We start from the raw sequence: 14,417 nt of genomic DNA, 5'->3' as shown, positions 1-14,417 counted from the left end.
TTACCAGAAGTGGCGGTGAGGCAAAGAAAAGTCCGAAATTTGCAAGGTGTTCCCACCGAATCTGTCACTGATAATAAGGATTGCATGTATAAGGCAAAACTCAACGGGATGAGACCAAACAAGAGGATCTGTAAGCTCACACAGGACTGAGAGCTGTTTGAATTTGACCAACCAGAAAGAAAAGTACGTGGAATACCCACAGCATTCCTAAGAGACTCCAGAATACTCTCACCTTAGTGGTAGAACTCAATTAGCCCTAGGGCAAAGGCTACTCTAAACCTACCCAAACAAAGACTAAAAAGAAGTTTCATGGGTGAATTTGGTCAGAAGGAAATTTCCCAGTTATGAAATAAATAAGTACTGATCATGTAATGTACAATCTGTTGACTATAGTTGACACTGATGTTTGGCATGTTTGAAAGTTGTTAAGAATGAATCCTAAGCGTCCTCATCATAAGGAAAAAAGTATTTTTGCCCTTTCTTTGGTATCTATATGAGATAGATGTTGATTAAACTTACTGTGGTAATCATTTCATAATATACATAAATCGTGTCATTGTGCTGTACACCTTAAACTTGTAAGTGGTGTATGTCAATCATATCTCAATAAAACTGGGGGAATAAAGAGATCACAATAACAACAAAAAAGGCAGTTTCAAATGGACCATGCTATTCCAAAAGAATTTACCTGCCTTTGGGCGCCTGGGTGGCTCAGTGGGTTAAGCCGCTGCCTTTGGCTCAGGTCATGATCTCAGGGTCCTGGGATCGAGCCCCACATCGGGCTCTCTCCTCAGCGAGGAGCCTGCTTCCCTTCCTCTCTCTACCTGCCTCTTTGCCTACTTGTGATCTCTGTCAAATAAATAAAATCTTTAAAAAAAAAAAAATTAAAAAAAAAAAAAAGAATTTACCTGCCTTCTTGAACAAAGTCCAACACTAATTATTTATTTATTTGTTTTTAAAGATTTTTTTTTTTTTTAATTTGACACAGTCAGAGAGAGATCACAAGTAGGCAGAGAGGCAGGCAGAGAGAGAGGGGGAAGTAGGCTCCCCGCTGAGTAGAGAGCCCCATGCGGGGCTGATCCCAGAACCCTGAGATTATGACCTGGGCCACAGGCAGAGGCTTAACCCACTGAACCACCCAGGCGCCCCAATCCGGCACTATTTAATAAAGACAACAAAATCTAGCATTCAACTACATAATACTGACAATGCCAAATATCCAATAAAAAATTACCAGACATGTAAAGTGGTTCTTTTGGTTAGAAGGGAGCATTAGTCAAATGAGAGATCAATCTCTCTGAGAGTCAAATCTAGAAATGAGATATTGGAATTAAAAGCAAGGACTTTTAGGGGCGCCTGCGTGGCTCAGTGGGTTACAGCCTCTGCCTTCAGCTCAGGTCATGATCTCAGGGTCCTGGGATCGAGCCCCACATTGGGCTCTCTGCTCGGCAGCGAGCCTGCTTCCTCTTCTCTCTCTGCCTGCCTCTCTGCCTACTTGTGATCTCTCTGTCAAATAAATAAATAAAATCTTAAAAAAAGAAAAAAAAGCAAGGACATTTAAGTAACTATTAAAGGGGAGCCTGGTGGCTCAGTGAGTTAAGAGTCCGACTCTTGATTTTGGCTCAAGTCATGACCTCACAGTCATGAGACTAAGCCCTGTGTTGGGATACATGCTGAGCATGGAGCCTGCTTAAGATTCTCTCTCTCTGGAGTACCTGGATGGCTCAGTGGGTGAGGTATCCGACTACTGATCTCAGCTCAGCTCATGATCAGATCCTGAGATTAAGTCCCACATCAGGCTCAGTGGTCAGCCAGAGTTTCTGCTAGTTCCTCTCCTTTCCCTCTGCCCCTCCCCCTGCTCCCTTGCGTATATGTGTGCACACTCTAAAACACATAAAATCTTTAAAAAGAAAACTCTCTTCCTCTTCCCTCTGCCCCACCTCTAAAATAAAAAGAGCTATTATAGGGCACGTTGATGGCTAAGTCCTTGAGCGTCTGCCTTCGGCTCAGGTCGCTCAGGTCGTGATCCCAGGGTCCTAGGATCGAGCCCCTCATCAGGCTCCCTGCTCAGCGGGAAGCCTGCCTCTCCCTCTCCCACTCCCCCTGCTTGTGTTCCCTCTCTCACTGTGTCTCTCTGTCAAATAAATAAAATCTTAAAAAAAAAAAAGGTATTATAAATGTGTTCAAGTATTTTAAAATGTCCATGAACATAATAAGAAACAAAATGGAAGATGTAAAGGACAACACAATAAAATTGCTGAGAATTAGTACTACAGAATATCAAAAGCAGCCAGAGGGGAAAGAATATATTACATGGAAAGGGGAAAAAAGAGAAGAATTCACATTTCTTGTCAGAAACTATATAAACCAGAAAACAACAAAATACTATCTGTGCCCCCCAAAATGTACTGTTAAGCTAGAATTCTATATCCAGCAACACATCCTTCAGAAATGAGGGTGAAATACAGATCTTTTCAAACAATCTGAGAGAATATGTTGCCAAAAGTCCTGCACTACAGAGATGTTAAAAGAAGTCCTTCTGGCAGAAGGAAAATTACTTTATCTGGGTCTATAAATAGGAATGAAGAACTCTGGAAATGGCAAATACATGGATAAATACAAAATACTTTAATATAAATTTTAAAATGAGAAAAAAGGTAATTGACTCTTTAAATCAAAAAATAATAGCAATGTGGGAATTCCTATGTTGTGTGCATTCCCCCATGTGCCTATGTACACTATTAGATTTGGGTTTTCTCCTGTTTAAGAAATAATAATAGTAATAGCAATGTATTTATAAGACCTGGAAGAAAATTTATAAATGTATGACAACACTAGTACACAGGAAGCAAATAGAACAAATGACTGCAAGGTTATTCCATGTTACATGAAGTCATATAACATTATTTTGAAGGTACATTGTGATAAAGAGCAACCACTAAAAACCAAATGAAGAGGTACAGGTAAAAAGTCAACATTGGACATAAAATATACTAAAAGACACACAATTAATCCAAAAGAAGGCAGAAAAGAAAAAAAAGAACAGGTGGAGAAAAAGGGGAAAAAAAAACAGTAAAATGGCAGATTTTAACTCAGGCAAACTGATAAATAAATTAAATGTAACACTTTAATCAAAAGACAGAGACTGTCAGATTGGACATAAAATTAAGATCCAACTTTGGGTTGTCTAAAAGAAATTCACCTAAAATATAAAGACACAGATAGGCTGAAAGTTGAAAGATGGAGAAAGATATCCTTCTGAAGACCCTAATTAAAGTAGAATCGCTATTGTAATATCTGACAAAGGAGACTTCACATGTGGGTGGCTCAGTTGGTTAAGCATCTGCCTTTGGCTCAGGTCATGATCCTGGGGTCCTGAGATCCAGCCCCAGATTAGGCTCCATGCTCAGCAGGGAGTCTGCTTCTCCCTCTTGCTCTGTGCTTGTGCACTCAGTCTCATGACCCTGAGATCACGAACTGAACCAAATCAAGAGTCGACACTTAACTGACTGAGCCACCCAGGTGCCCCAAATCCTATGGGCAATTAAAGGGAAAAAGGATATAGGCTATATATGAACAACTTGTGCCAATAAATTTAACAACACACATTAATAAATAACTTCCTTGAAGACACAAATGACTAAAACTGGCTCAAGAACAAGTAGAAAACCTGACTATCCCTAAATTTATTAGAGAAACTGAATAATTAAAATACTTCTCCCAGGGACACCCTCTGCCTACAGCTCCCCCGGCCTGTGCACTCACTCTCTCTCTCTGACAAATAAATAAAACTTAAAAAAAATGCTTCCCACAGAAGTATACTGATATATGCAATTTACTTTGAAATGCATAAAAAACTAAGATGGCTTGATGGAGAGCCACTTATGGATCAGGTATGTGATAAAACACAGCAAAGTGTAAACAACAGAATCTAAGTGGTGATTATATTGATATTCACTGTGTAATTCTTTCCATCTTTACTGTGTATTTTCAATTTTCTTTCTTTCTTTGTATTTTTTTGAGAGAGAGAGAGAGAGAGAGAGAGTGAGATGGGGGGCAGAGAGAGAGAATCCCAAGCAGTCCCCATGCTCAGTGTGGAGTCCCATGTGGGGCTCAATCCCACAACCCTGAGATCATGAGCCCAGCTGAAATGGGTACCCAAACAACTGGAGTCATTCAGGGACCCATGAAATTTCTCATAATAAAATGTTGGGTAAAAAATTCTTCCTGCAAAGAAAATTCTAGGCCCAGATGCCCTCACTTGTTAATTCTATTAATCATTAAGCATGATATAATCCAATCCTACACAAACTCTTTTTTAAAAATGGAGGAAGGAATAGTGCACAACTTATTTATAGAGCAACATTATTCTAATATCAAAACCGAAGACATTGCAAGGAAACTATGGAACTGACATCCCTTATAAACACTGATAAAAATAATCAACAAAATATTAGCAATTCAAATTCTGTAATATATAAAATAAATACTGCATCATGATCAAGAGGAGTTTATCCCAGGAATATAAGGTTAAGTTAGTATTATAATTAATCACCATAACTCTATACCAGAATAAGGATTAAATCCAGGGGCACCTGGCTGGCTCAGGGAGTAGAGCATGCAACTTCTGATCTTGGGGTTGGTAAGTTGGAGCCCCACACTGGGTACAGAGACTACTTAAAAAAATACTTAAAAAGGAGAGAGAAAATCCCTATAATCATCTCAGTATATGCAAAAAAAAGCACTGATAAAATTCAACATGTATTCATGATAAAAAAATTCTCAGCAAACTCAGAATGGAAGGAAATTTCCTCAACCTAACACAGGGAATCTCTGAAAACTGACAGCTAACACATTACTTAATGATGAAAGACCAAATGCTTTCTTTTGGAAATCTGAAAGACAGGTCTACTCATTTCAGTATTTTACTGGAAGTCCCAACCAGTGCAATAAGGAAAGAAAAAGAAATCAAAGATATACAGATCTGAAAGAAGTAAAACTGAAATGATCAGTATACAACATGCTTATGAGCACAGGAAACTCTAAGGACCATAAAAAAAGAATTAAATATGAGTTTATCAAAGCTTCAGGCAAAAAGGTCAATATAAAACTATTCTATCTAAACACTAAGAAAAAAAATTGAAAGTCAAAAATACCATTTATATAACATAAATAATGGAATAAGGGGAAAGACTGAACAAAATAGGATGCTCAAAAACTACAAAACACTGATGAGAAAAAGATGTAAAAGATCTAAATAAATGGATATATATTAAGTTCATGGATTTGAAAACAATATCATTAAATATTAAATAAATATTAAATATTAAATATTAAATAAATAAATATTAAATAAACAATATTATTAAAGTGTCGATTCTCCCCAAAGTTCACCTAGAGTTAAAGCAATTTCAGTCAAAATCTAAGCAGACTTTTTTTATAGAAATGGACAAGCTAATTTCACTCTTTATATGGAAATGCGAAGGACCCTAGAATATTCAAAACACTTTTTTTTCCTAGTAAAAATATGGAATACTTCACAAATTTGCATTTCAAACTTGCACAGGAGCCATGCTAATCTTCGCTATATCATTCCAATTTTAGCGTATGTGCTGCCTTGAATGGATGACCCATTCAAGGAAGTTCACTTAACCCAACTTAATGAAGCCTGTATCCTTTGAGTACTGGCGGAAATACTGGCAGCATATATTGAGGCCATAGGCTATATTTCCAGATCAAACTGTGTCAGTATGAGCAGATGCAGCAAGCAGCAGCACCCTGGTCAAATTTCCTCAGATGGCTCCAGCAGAGCTGCTGGTGACCCATCTTGCTCTCTCAGATGCAACAAGACAAAAGGTGATAGTAAGTATACAGTATGATGACAGCACTGCATACCCATATAATGGGTAAAATTAAAAACACAATTCCAAATATGAGAAGAATATGGAGTAGCTGAAACTTATATTCATTGTCAGTTGGAATGAGAATTGGTACAGCCTTTTTTTTTTTTTTTTAAGATTTTTATTTATTTATTTATTTGACAGACAGGGATCACAAGTAGGCAGAGAGGCAGGCAAAGAGAGAGGGAGAAGCAGGCTCCCCGCTAAGCAGAGAGCACAATGTGGGGCTTGATCCCAGGACCCTGGGATCATGACCTGAGCTGAAGGCAGAGGCTTTAACCCACTGAGCCACCCAGGCGCCCCTGAAATGGTACAACTTTTTAAAACAGTTTGGTAGTTTTTCTTTAAGATCTTTATTGAGACATAATTTATATACCATAAAATTCATTCATTTAAAGTGTACAATATATTCACATATTTGTGGAACTACCACTATGATCTAAATTTAGAACATTTTCATGAACCCCTCAAAAAACTTCATACCCATTAGCAATCATTCCCCATCCTGTTAGTCCTGGGTAGCCATTAATCTATTGTCTTTATAGATGTATCTATTCTGAACATTTCAAATAAATAGCATCTTCTGGCTTTTTGTGAGTGGCTTCTTTCACTTAGCGTATGTTTTTAAGAGTCATCCCTATTGCACCAGGTATCAGTACTTCATTCCTCTCTGTGGCTGAATAATATTCCATTATATGGATGTATCATATTTTTTATCTATTCAGTTGCTGATAGACATTTAGGTTGTTTCTAGTTTGGGGTTATGAATAATGCTACTATAAACATCTGTGTAACAGTTTTTGGGTGGACATATTTTTAAAAATATTTATTTATTTGAGAGAGAGAGCGAGAGCATGAGCAGGGAGGAAGTGGGCAGAAACAGACTCCCCTGTTGAGCAGGGAGCCTGACACAGGGGCTGGATCCCAGGACTCTGGGATCATGACCTAAGCCAAAGGCAGATGCTTAACTGACTGAGTCACCCAGGTGCCCCAGGTGGACATATTTTCATTTCTCTTGAGTAAATATTTAAGACTGTCACAACATAGATGAATCTCAGATACAAAAGAGCACATATATATTTATGCAAAATTTTACAGAAGACAAATCTAATCTATAGTGACAAAAAAACACATGGATGCTTGCCTAGGGCAGAGACTCAGAGAAGAGTGACTTTAAAGGAGAACTTTTTTAGGTGATGGAAATGTTCAATGTTGTGGGGGTGGTGGACATATGTATTTGCATAAATGTCTTATTATGTCTTATTATATGTTAATTATACAATAAAGTTTTTAAAAATTCAGTAAATAATGGCTAGTTATAAAAAGATGTATGGTCATGGAATAAGCTTATGTATTTTTTTTTTAAAGATGTTATTTATCTATTTGACAGAGAGAGAGGCAGTGAGAGAGGGAACACAAGCAGGGGGAGTGGGATAGGGAGAAGCAGGCTTCCTGCTGAGCGTGGAGCCCGATGTGGGGTTCGATCCCAGCACCTGGGATCATGACCTGAGCTGAAGGCAGACACTTAATGACTGAGCCATCCAGGAGCCCCAGCTTATGTCTTTTTTTGGTCTTACTATTCTATTTTTGCTTGGGGCCAAGAATGATTCAGATTGATATATTAGAAAAGAAACTCTGAGCTAGGAGTTCTCAGTATTTTGACAATGCCAAGGATTCCCCTCACTGTGTTCCTCCCATCTACTCCTCCACTCCTGGAAATCCTCCCTGACAACTTAAATGGACTGTGTGTAGCAATCAACAGTGTTTAGAATAATTTTCAGCTGGGCACTAGCCACCTGAAGTTTTTCTAAGTGGCTGTACTTACCCGAACCTTCTGACAAACTCAAATCATTTGCCAAGCTTGGAGGCTTATAAGGTCCTGCTTTTACCAACCTAATGATGGTCCTGATTTTTCCTTTTTTTTTTTTTTTAAGATTGTGTTTATTTATTTGACAGATCACAACTAGGCAGAGAGGCAAGCAGAGAGGGGGAGGCAGGCTCCCTGCTGAGCAGAGAGCCTGATGCCAATGCAGGGCTTGATCCCAGGATCCTGAGATCATGACCTGAGCTGAAGGCAAAGGCTTAACCCACTGAGCCACCCAGGCACCCATGATTTTGCCTTTTAAGAAAATGAGGCAAAGATAAAGATATGAGATAGTGAGGACTCTCCTTATGGAAACCCACTTCAAAAGAGTCATTGGCCCACCATTTATGGATTTCTAAGGCAATATTTCTCTAGGTTATGAGAAGAACAGGAAGGTTTTATCTTAGGTTTATAAAGGGACAGGAGGGGCTGTAAACATGTCACATACATCCCCTGAGGTCTATAGGAGAACACACAGGCAAAAGTCTAAGCAAGAAAACAGCGATGATGGTTCTCATACTGTGAAGTCTTCAAGGGGAGGCATGAATTTTGCATTTTTATAGCCCCTGGCTTGGCACACAGCAGATACTTCTGTACTTTTGCACTGAAAAAGTGAATCTCGGAAACTTGAGGCTAGGACATGTATTCCTTGTCTTACTGCACTAACCAAAGACACTCAGAAGTAGAGATTCTTAAGACCAAGAGAGGTTCTGAGAGCTTCCTTAAGAGATAAGAATTGGTTCTTTTTCAAAACACTTTAGCCCAAAGTGGCTGAAACAACGAAAACAAGCCAATAGCCCAGGAACTAGAACACATAACAACCTGGTAACAAAATCTGACTCTACTGCGTGGGGACCCTCCCTCTACGATGTGTTTACAGTGATCTTCAATCCAAGATAACCTGAATCTCTCTCCAGGGCACAGTCATCCAATATAATTGTTTGGAACCTAGGATCCAAAAGGTGGACACAAATCTCTTAGGGGAAAAAAAAAAAATAGTACCTTTTAAAAGGTAACTGTTTCCTCTATACAGCCATCCTGCATATAATATGTAGATGTTTCCCCCCTTTATTTTCTCTCTCTATTTTCATCTCCTATATTTCAGGACTAAACTCAATTTCAGAACCAGTGTAAGCTGGCCAACTCCCCTAGTCCATCCATGTCTTTCAAGCCTGTTACTAAAGGGCTTTCCAATGCCCTGAGATTTATTGATCTGACACTGGCTGGGCCCTTCAGCAAGGTGGATCAGATAATGAACCTCACAGTGGGTGATTAGTGAGAGGCCATCAGCTGGTTTGAGTAGTGGTGACAGTGACTTTCTTTAATTTCCCTGGGCAGTTGCCCCACCTCTCTGACTTTATTTGGCTGAAGCCCCAGGCAGCCCTCATGAAGCTTTTCTTTGTACTAATTACAGATTCAATGTACCCAGGCCCTTACCCTCTACAAGCAAGGCATGCAATCACACTACGAGGCAGCCAAGGTAATGTGGGTGGGAGAATCATGACACAAATATCACATCAGGCCTTCTTCTCTGTGGCTTACTGCAGGCAGGATACTCCTCCCAGCTCAAACCAAGAGGCAGGTGTCTCTGTCTTCCCCACCTGAGGTTTCTTTCTTTGGAAACATCACATCTCAGGGAGGGAGAGAGGAAAACATTGTCTCTGCTCCTAACTCACAAGCAATGTGACAGGCCTCACTTATCTATCCCTCCCTAAAAGACAGAATTCTTTAACAGAAATCTCAGTTGGGGTCTACCCACAATTTCCCACTAGCTGAGTAGGTCATTTTTAAGATTGCAACTTCCTTCGCACCGTGAAAGGTCAAAGTGCTGTCATAGCACCTAGCAAAAACATTTCCAGTTAGTACAGCCTGTAACAGACAAATGTTTGCATGGCAACATTTTTGGCCTCTAATGTCAGCAGAGTGGTAAACCATACTTTTTCCAGCACATGTTACAGAGTTTTGAGCTACTTCCTGAAGAAGAGGTTGCAGTAGAAATAAAATAAAAGTTCCCAAAACTCTATTCGGAAGGAGGAAGGTAGCTAAAAAAAACAAACCAAAGAGGGAAGTCCTACTTGTACATGCTTATCTAATAATTAGAGTAAAGGATCCTTCTCAGATAAAACTAAGAAAGCAAGGGCTGCTGTCTCCTATAACCTCTGGAAAAGCTGACAACTGGAATTCCTACAAGCTGCAACACTGTTCCTCTGTGCACTGCCAATGAAGCTTCACTAGCAATGAAGCCTGACTGAGGAAGACCACAAGTTCATGTAGCGCACATTTCAAAATTCATATTTAGTTAGAGAAAATGCTGTCAGCAGCAGAGAGGAATATTAAGCTGAGCTCTTCACCAGTGACCTCTGCATTCATCTAGCTTGGCTGTGGGATATTGATGTTGAGAGTCTTTGTTTTGTTGCTGTTGTTTTAGCAAAATGAAACTACTACTTTAAAAACGATTAAAATTCAGTGTGCACCTTTTGGAGTTTGGCCCACGTAACTATATTACCTATTAAAATAAAATCTCTCTCTTTTTTAACTCACCATGTTCCTTTGGTGTGTGGAAAAGCTTTATTTCTCATAGTGACTTTGCAGACATGCTTGATGGAATAAAGAGACTCTTTCCTCATTTATAAAGTTATCATAATGTGCCAGGACCCTCTACTTAGGCATTTCTGCCTACCTGGCAGGCAACTCCTCAAGCCCCTGTTTAGTACTTACCTTCCTCAACTAAATGGTCCCTTCCCAAACCAGGACTTTTCCCCATGCCCCAGGAGTGAGCCCTGCTATCTGACCATCCTTGCTTCTCCTTCCACCTTCCTCTCCCTGGCCCTTCTCCTCCTCCAGGATACCTGGCAAGCTCAGGTTGTCACACATGCCTCAGCCTGATGAAGAGAAGCAGCTCAGACGTCAGTGTCAGACAGACCTATGATCATGTTACGGCTTCGCACAAGCAGCTGTGGGACCCCGGGCAAGACTTAGCTTCTTTAGCATCCTCATCTATAAAATGATAACGGCACCTACCCCAAACAGCTGATACAACACTTAAGTAAATAACCTATGTAAAACTGCCAAGCTCAGTAACTACTAGCTGTTCCTTTCCTTTTATGTATTTATGTCCTCTTAAAATCCAAGATATCATCTCTCCTTTCTCTGGCAGTGCAGCCCACCTCCTGGTCCAAGTAAAACTGTGGCCATCCTAGCACCACATCATCAGCTCACGCTCTTATGTGGACCTTCTCAAGACACCCTATATCACATAAAGTTGATTTCTGAGGTTAAACAGCTTGTAAGAAAATCTGCCTCTGTCTTTCCTGCCTTAGTGAGTCCAGTTAACGAACAACTCACACCAAACTTTTTCTGCCAAATAGGTCACCTGAAAGCTGGAGTCTAAGTGACAGCAACGAGGAAGCCAATGCTGTGTCCCATGCCTGCACTCAATAGGAATTTGCACAGCAACCATCACTCAGGGTTATAGAAAGGCAGTACAAAACTACAGGCTGTTGTAGAAAAACACAATGCCACGTACAAGAAACTGAGTCATGGCTATCACAGGAGTCCTAAATCTCAGATCCCCAGTGTGTGTCTCTGTCAAGGCTGCTTTGCATGGTGCTTAAGGCCCTGCTCTAAGACAAGAAAACATCACAGCGGCTCTCAGAGTGGGCTACTCAGAGGTCTCAATCGCCCTGGGGAGGACCTTGTATCAGTGGTTCCCAGAGGGAAAGTAGGGTACACTCACCCCTGCTCAGAAAGGCCTGCCTCATAGCTTTACAGCCCCCTTCTCCCAGTCATCCTCAACAACCAGTGATGTGATGGCGCTGGCTCATACATGCTTGGTCTGGGAGAGCTGACAGTTAAATTTTCAAGCACTGTGAGAGCCACAGGGCTTCACACTTGTAGCCACAGTGGGAGCAGTCACACCCAACACTACAAATCAGCCCCCTTCCCAACCGCCACCTCCGTCAGCAGTTCTTCAACATACACTAGCACACCAAGGGCCCCCAACTCTAAAGCTGAAACATCAGGCTCCATTTCCTCATAAGCCCTGAAGCTCTTAGGATTATCTCCCCCGAGATCTTTCTGTGCTTCCTCTTAGATGTTCTCAAGTAATGGGTGCCACCCAGGGCCCCTAACAATGTTTGCCCCACGGACTAGGGCTTTTCTCTTATTACTGTCTCACTCCTCTGTGGGAAAATAAAGCTAGGTTTCATTAGGATTTCTAAATGCCTAGCATTTATTTGTAGTGGCTCTTATCTTAGGATCTGGAGAAAATCAAAAGGTTTAGAAAGATCACTAGTAGACAGACACAGTAGCTTCCAAAGTAACTTTTATTCATTCAGATATGAAGCACTGTTTCCCTAATTTACCTTAACCTAATCCTACAAATAAGTTAGATTCTTTGCTTTGTCACAATACTTTTGAAGGTACCTCTTGTAATATAAAACATTATACATGCCTCCTCTGATTCCAAAATACAAAGCCCTAGTGAGAGTCGAGACTTAAATGATAATGGGGGGATGGTTACTATGTCCTGTCCTATGGTTCTGTGACATATCGGGATGCCAGTAGACCAGCTTGTGATACTCCTGGAAAATTCCTAAGTCTGTATTGTAAGGGCCTATCCAGCCAGAGCAGCCCCACCCCGGTTGAACTGCCATTTTGTTGTAAAACTTAAATTGACCTTGCCCCCCACCAGGGGAACTTATTTAAAAGCAAGTCCCGGAAACCAGTCCCAGGTAACAAAGTCCAAGTACAAGGGTGGGTCAGGCCAGGTGGAGGTATTCAATCAGTGGGGGCGCATACTGTCTCCTAGCTACCAAGGAGTATGGGCCCCAGCCCTTTGGGAGCCTTGTGGCGCCAATCCTAACCAAGGTGTGATAGGCTGGTTCAAATGTCTACTAGGGTAAATTGTAATTCAATTGGTCACCTAGCATCACTGTGGAGTTTCCTGTGTGTGTTACAATCTAACTGGCCACCTGTGTGTGGCCAGGCCCAACCACATGGCCTTTGCTCTATAAAAGTTAGTCTGGAAAGCAGGAAGGGGTCGTCCTCTCTGGAGGGGTGGCCCCGACCAGTCTGTTTGACGGTCGGTATGATTCCTGATGCTTGGCGCGAAATAAAGCTTTGCTTGACCTTCGCTTTGTATCAGTCTCGCTCCTTTAATCACGGACCCATTATTGGGGTACCCAATTTTGGGGGGACCCAACAGTATGTAGAGAAATTTTTAGCCGGCTCCTGAGCCACTTGCCTGAAAGGTACATCAGTTTCAAAAGAGGTTTGCCCACTCGTAGAAAACAATGTAGAATGTTGGTTGCCAGGGTGAGGATGAAGGGGGAAAGGTAAGTTGTTCAACAAAAGGGCTTTAGTTTTGCAAGATGAAATAGTTCTGGAGATCAATTGTGCAACAACAAGCACACGTCAACACTACTGTACTGTACACTTAAAAATGAATGGTTACAGTGGTAAATTTTGCTATGTGTTTTTTTACCAACATTTTTTTAAAAAGCTTGGTTTGCCCAGTAGGTCTCATCATATGCGTAGCACTGAGGCTAGTTCATATTAGGCCTTTGATGAACACTTACGAACTGAATCAAAGGCAGGACAATTAGAACAGAGATTAGCGTCAGTACAGTAGGGATTATGGAAGTTGTGATCACAATTTAAATGACTGGACTGTTGTTCTTTTTTTTTTTTTCCTCCCAAAGATTTTATTTATTTATTTGACAGAGAGAGATTGAGAGAGAGAGAGCAGGGGGAGGGGCAGGCAGAGGAAGAGGGAGGGGCAGGCTTCCCACCAAGCAGGGAGCCAGAAGCAGGGCTTGATCCCTCCATCCTGAGATTATGACCTGAGCCAAAGGCAGACAGATGCTTAACTGACTGAGCTACCCAGGAGTCCCCTGAATTGTATTTCTAAGTCATTCAGCCTCTGGGTACCCTGTGACCCAAGGACAAGATTTATAGAAACTCTGGGACTCTTCTCTCTTCTTTCTGTCTTTTTTCAGGTCCTGGCTTTGAGTACATTTTATTTATTTTTATTTATTTTTATTTTTTAAAGATTTTATTTATTCATTTGACAGATAGAGTTCATAAGTAGGCAGAGAAGCAGGCAGAGAGAGAGGAGGAAGCAGGCTCCCTGCTGAGCAGAGAACCTGATTCAGGGCTGGATCCCAGGAGCCTGGGATCATGACCTAAGCCAAAGGCAGAGGCCTTAACCCACTGAGCCACCCAGATGCCCCTTGAGTACATTTTATAATCTATGCCTCTTCATTTATCCAATCCCTATCCCTGCTCTTTGAAGGTCCACCCAATTCTTTCCTCCATATGGCATTTCTTGACCACCACAACCTACAGAGATCTTCCTCTAACAGAAGCTCACAGATCCTACTGCTAGTACCGGTCAGCTATCAATAAGCTGTAAGCAATCTCTTGAATTTATTCCATCTTCTGAGAACAAAGACCGTTTATCATATTTCTGTATTCCTCAAATGGCTAGCACAATCTGAAGCAAACAGCAGGCACTAAATGCTAAAATACTTATAGCTGAAGGAAGCCTAAAGAAAGCAATAGTGCAGGGTGCCTCAGTGGCTCAGTCCCTTAAGTGTCTGCCTTCAGCTGAAGTCATGATCTCAGGAACTGGGGACAGAGGCCCTCCTCAG

The 14,417-nt window shown here is 41.0% G+C and overlaps 2 protein-coding genes and 1 non-coding gene across 4 annotated transcripts in view; all 3 read right to left on the bottom strand.

The window, feature by feature from the left end:
• Positions 1–14,417, bottom strand: part of ARMH3 (armadillo like helical domain containing 3) — a 180,598-nt gene that overhangs the window by 15,529 nt on the left and 150,652 nt on the right. The gene's annotated exons all lie outside the window — the stretch shown is intronic.
• LOC116881778 (40S ribosomal protein S29-like) lies at positions 5,510–5,855 on the bottom strand. The gene is given in 2 exon segments (XM_032881816.1): positions 5,510–5,726; positions 5,728–5,855. Coding segments are annotated over 2 exon segments (177 nt in total). The 5' UTR covers positions 5,827–5,855; the 3' UTR covers positions 5,510–5,648.
• On the bottom strand, positions 5,522–5,630 carry LOC116858683. Its single transcript, XR_004380987.1, has one exon. It is a non-coding gene; the product is annotated as a U6 spliceosomal RNA (small nuclear RNA).

Source organism: Lontra canadensis, unplaced genomic scaffold, assembly GCF_010015895.1.
Source record: "Lontra canadensis isolate GAN:19392208 unplaced genomic scaffold, GSC_riverotter_1.0 scaffold3, whole genome shotgun sequence".
NCBI lineage: Eukaryota > Metazoa > Chordata > Mammalia > Carnivora > Mustelidae > Lontra > Lontra canadensis.
Note: the sequence above shows the minus strand (reverse complement) of the source record. Positions and strands in the feature narration are given on the sequence as shown.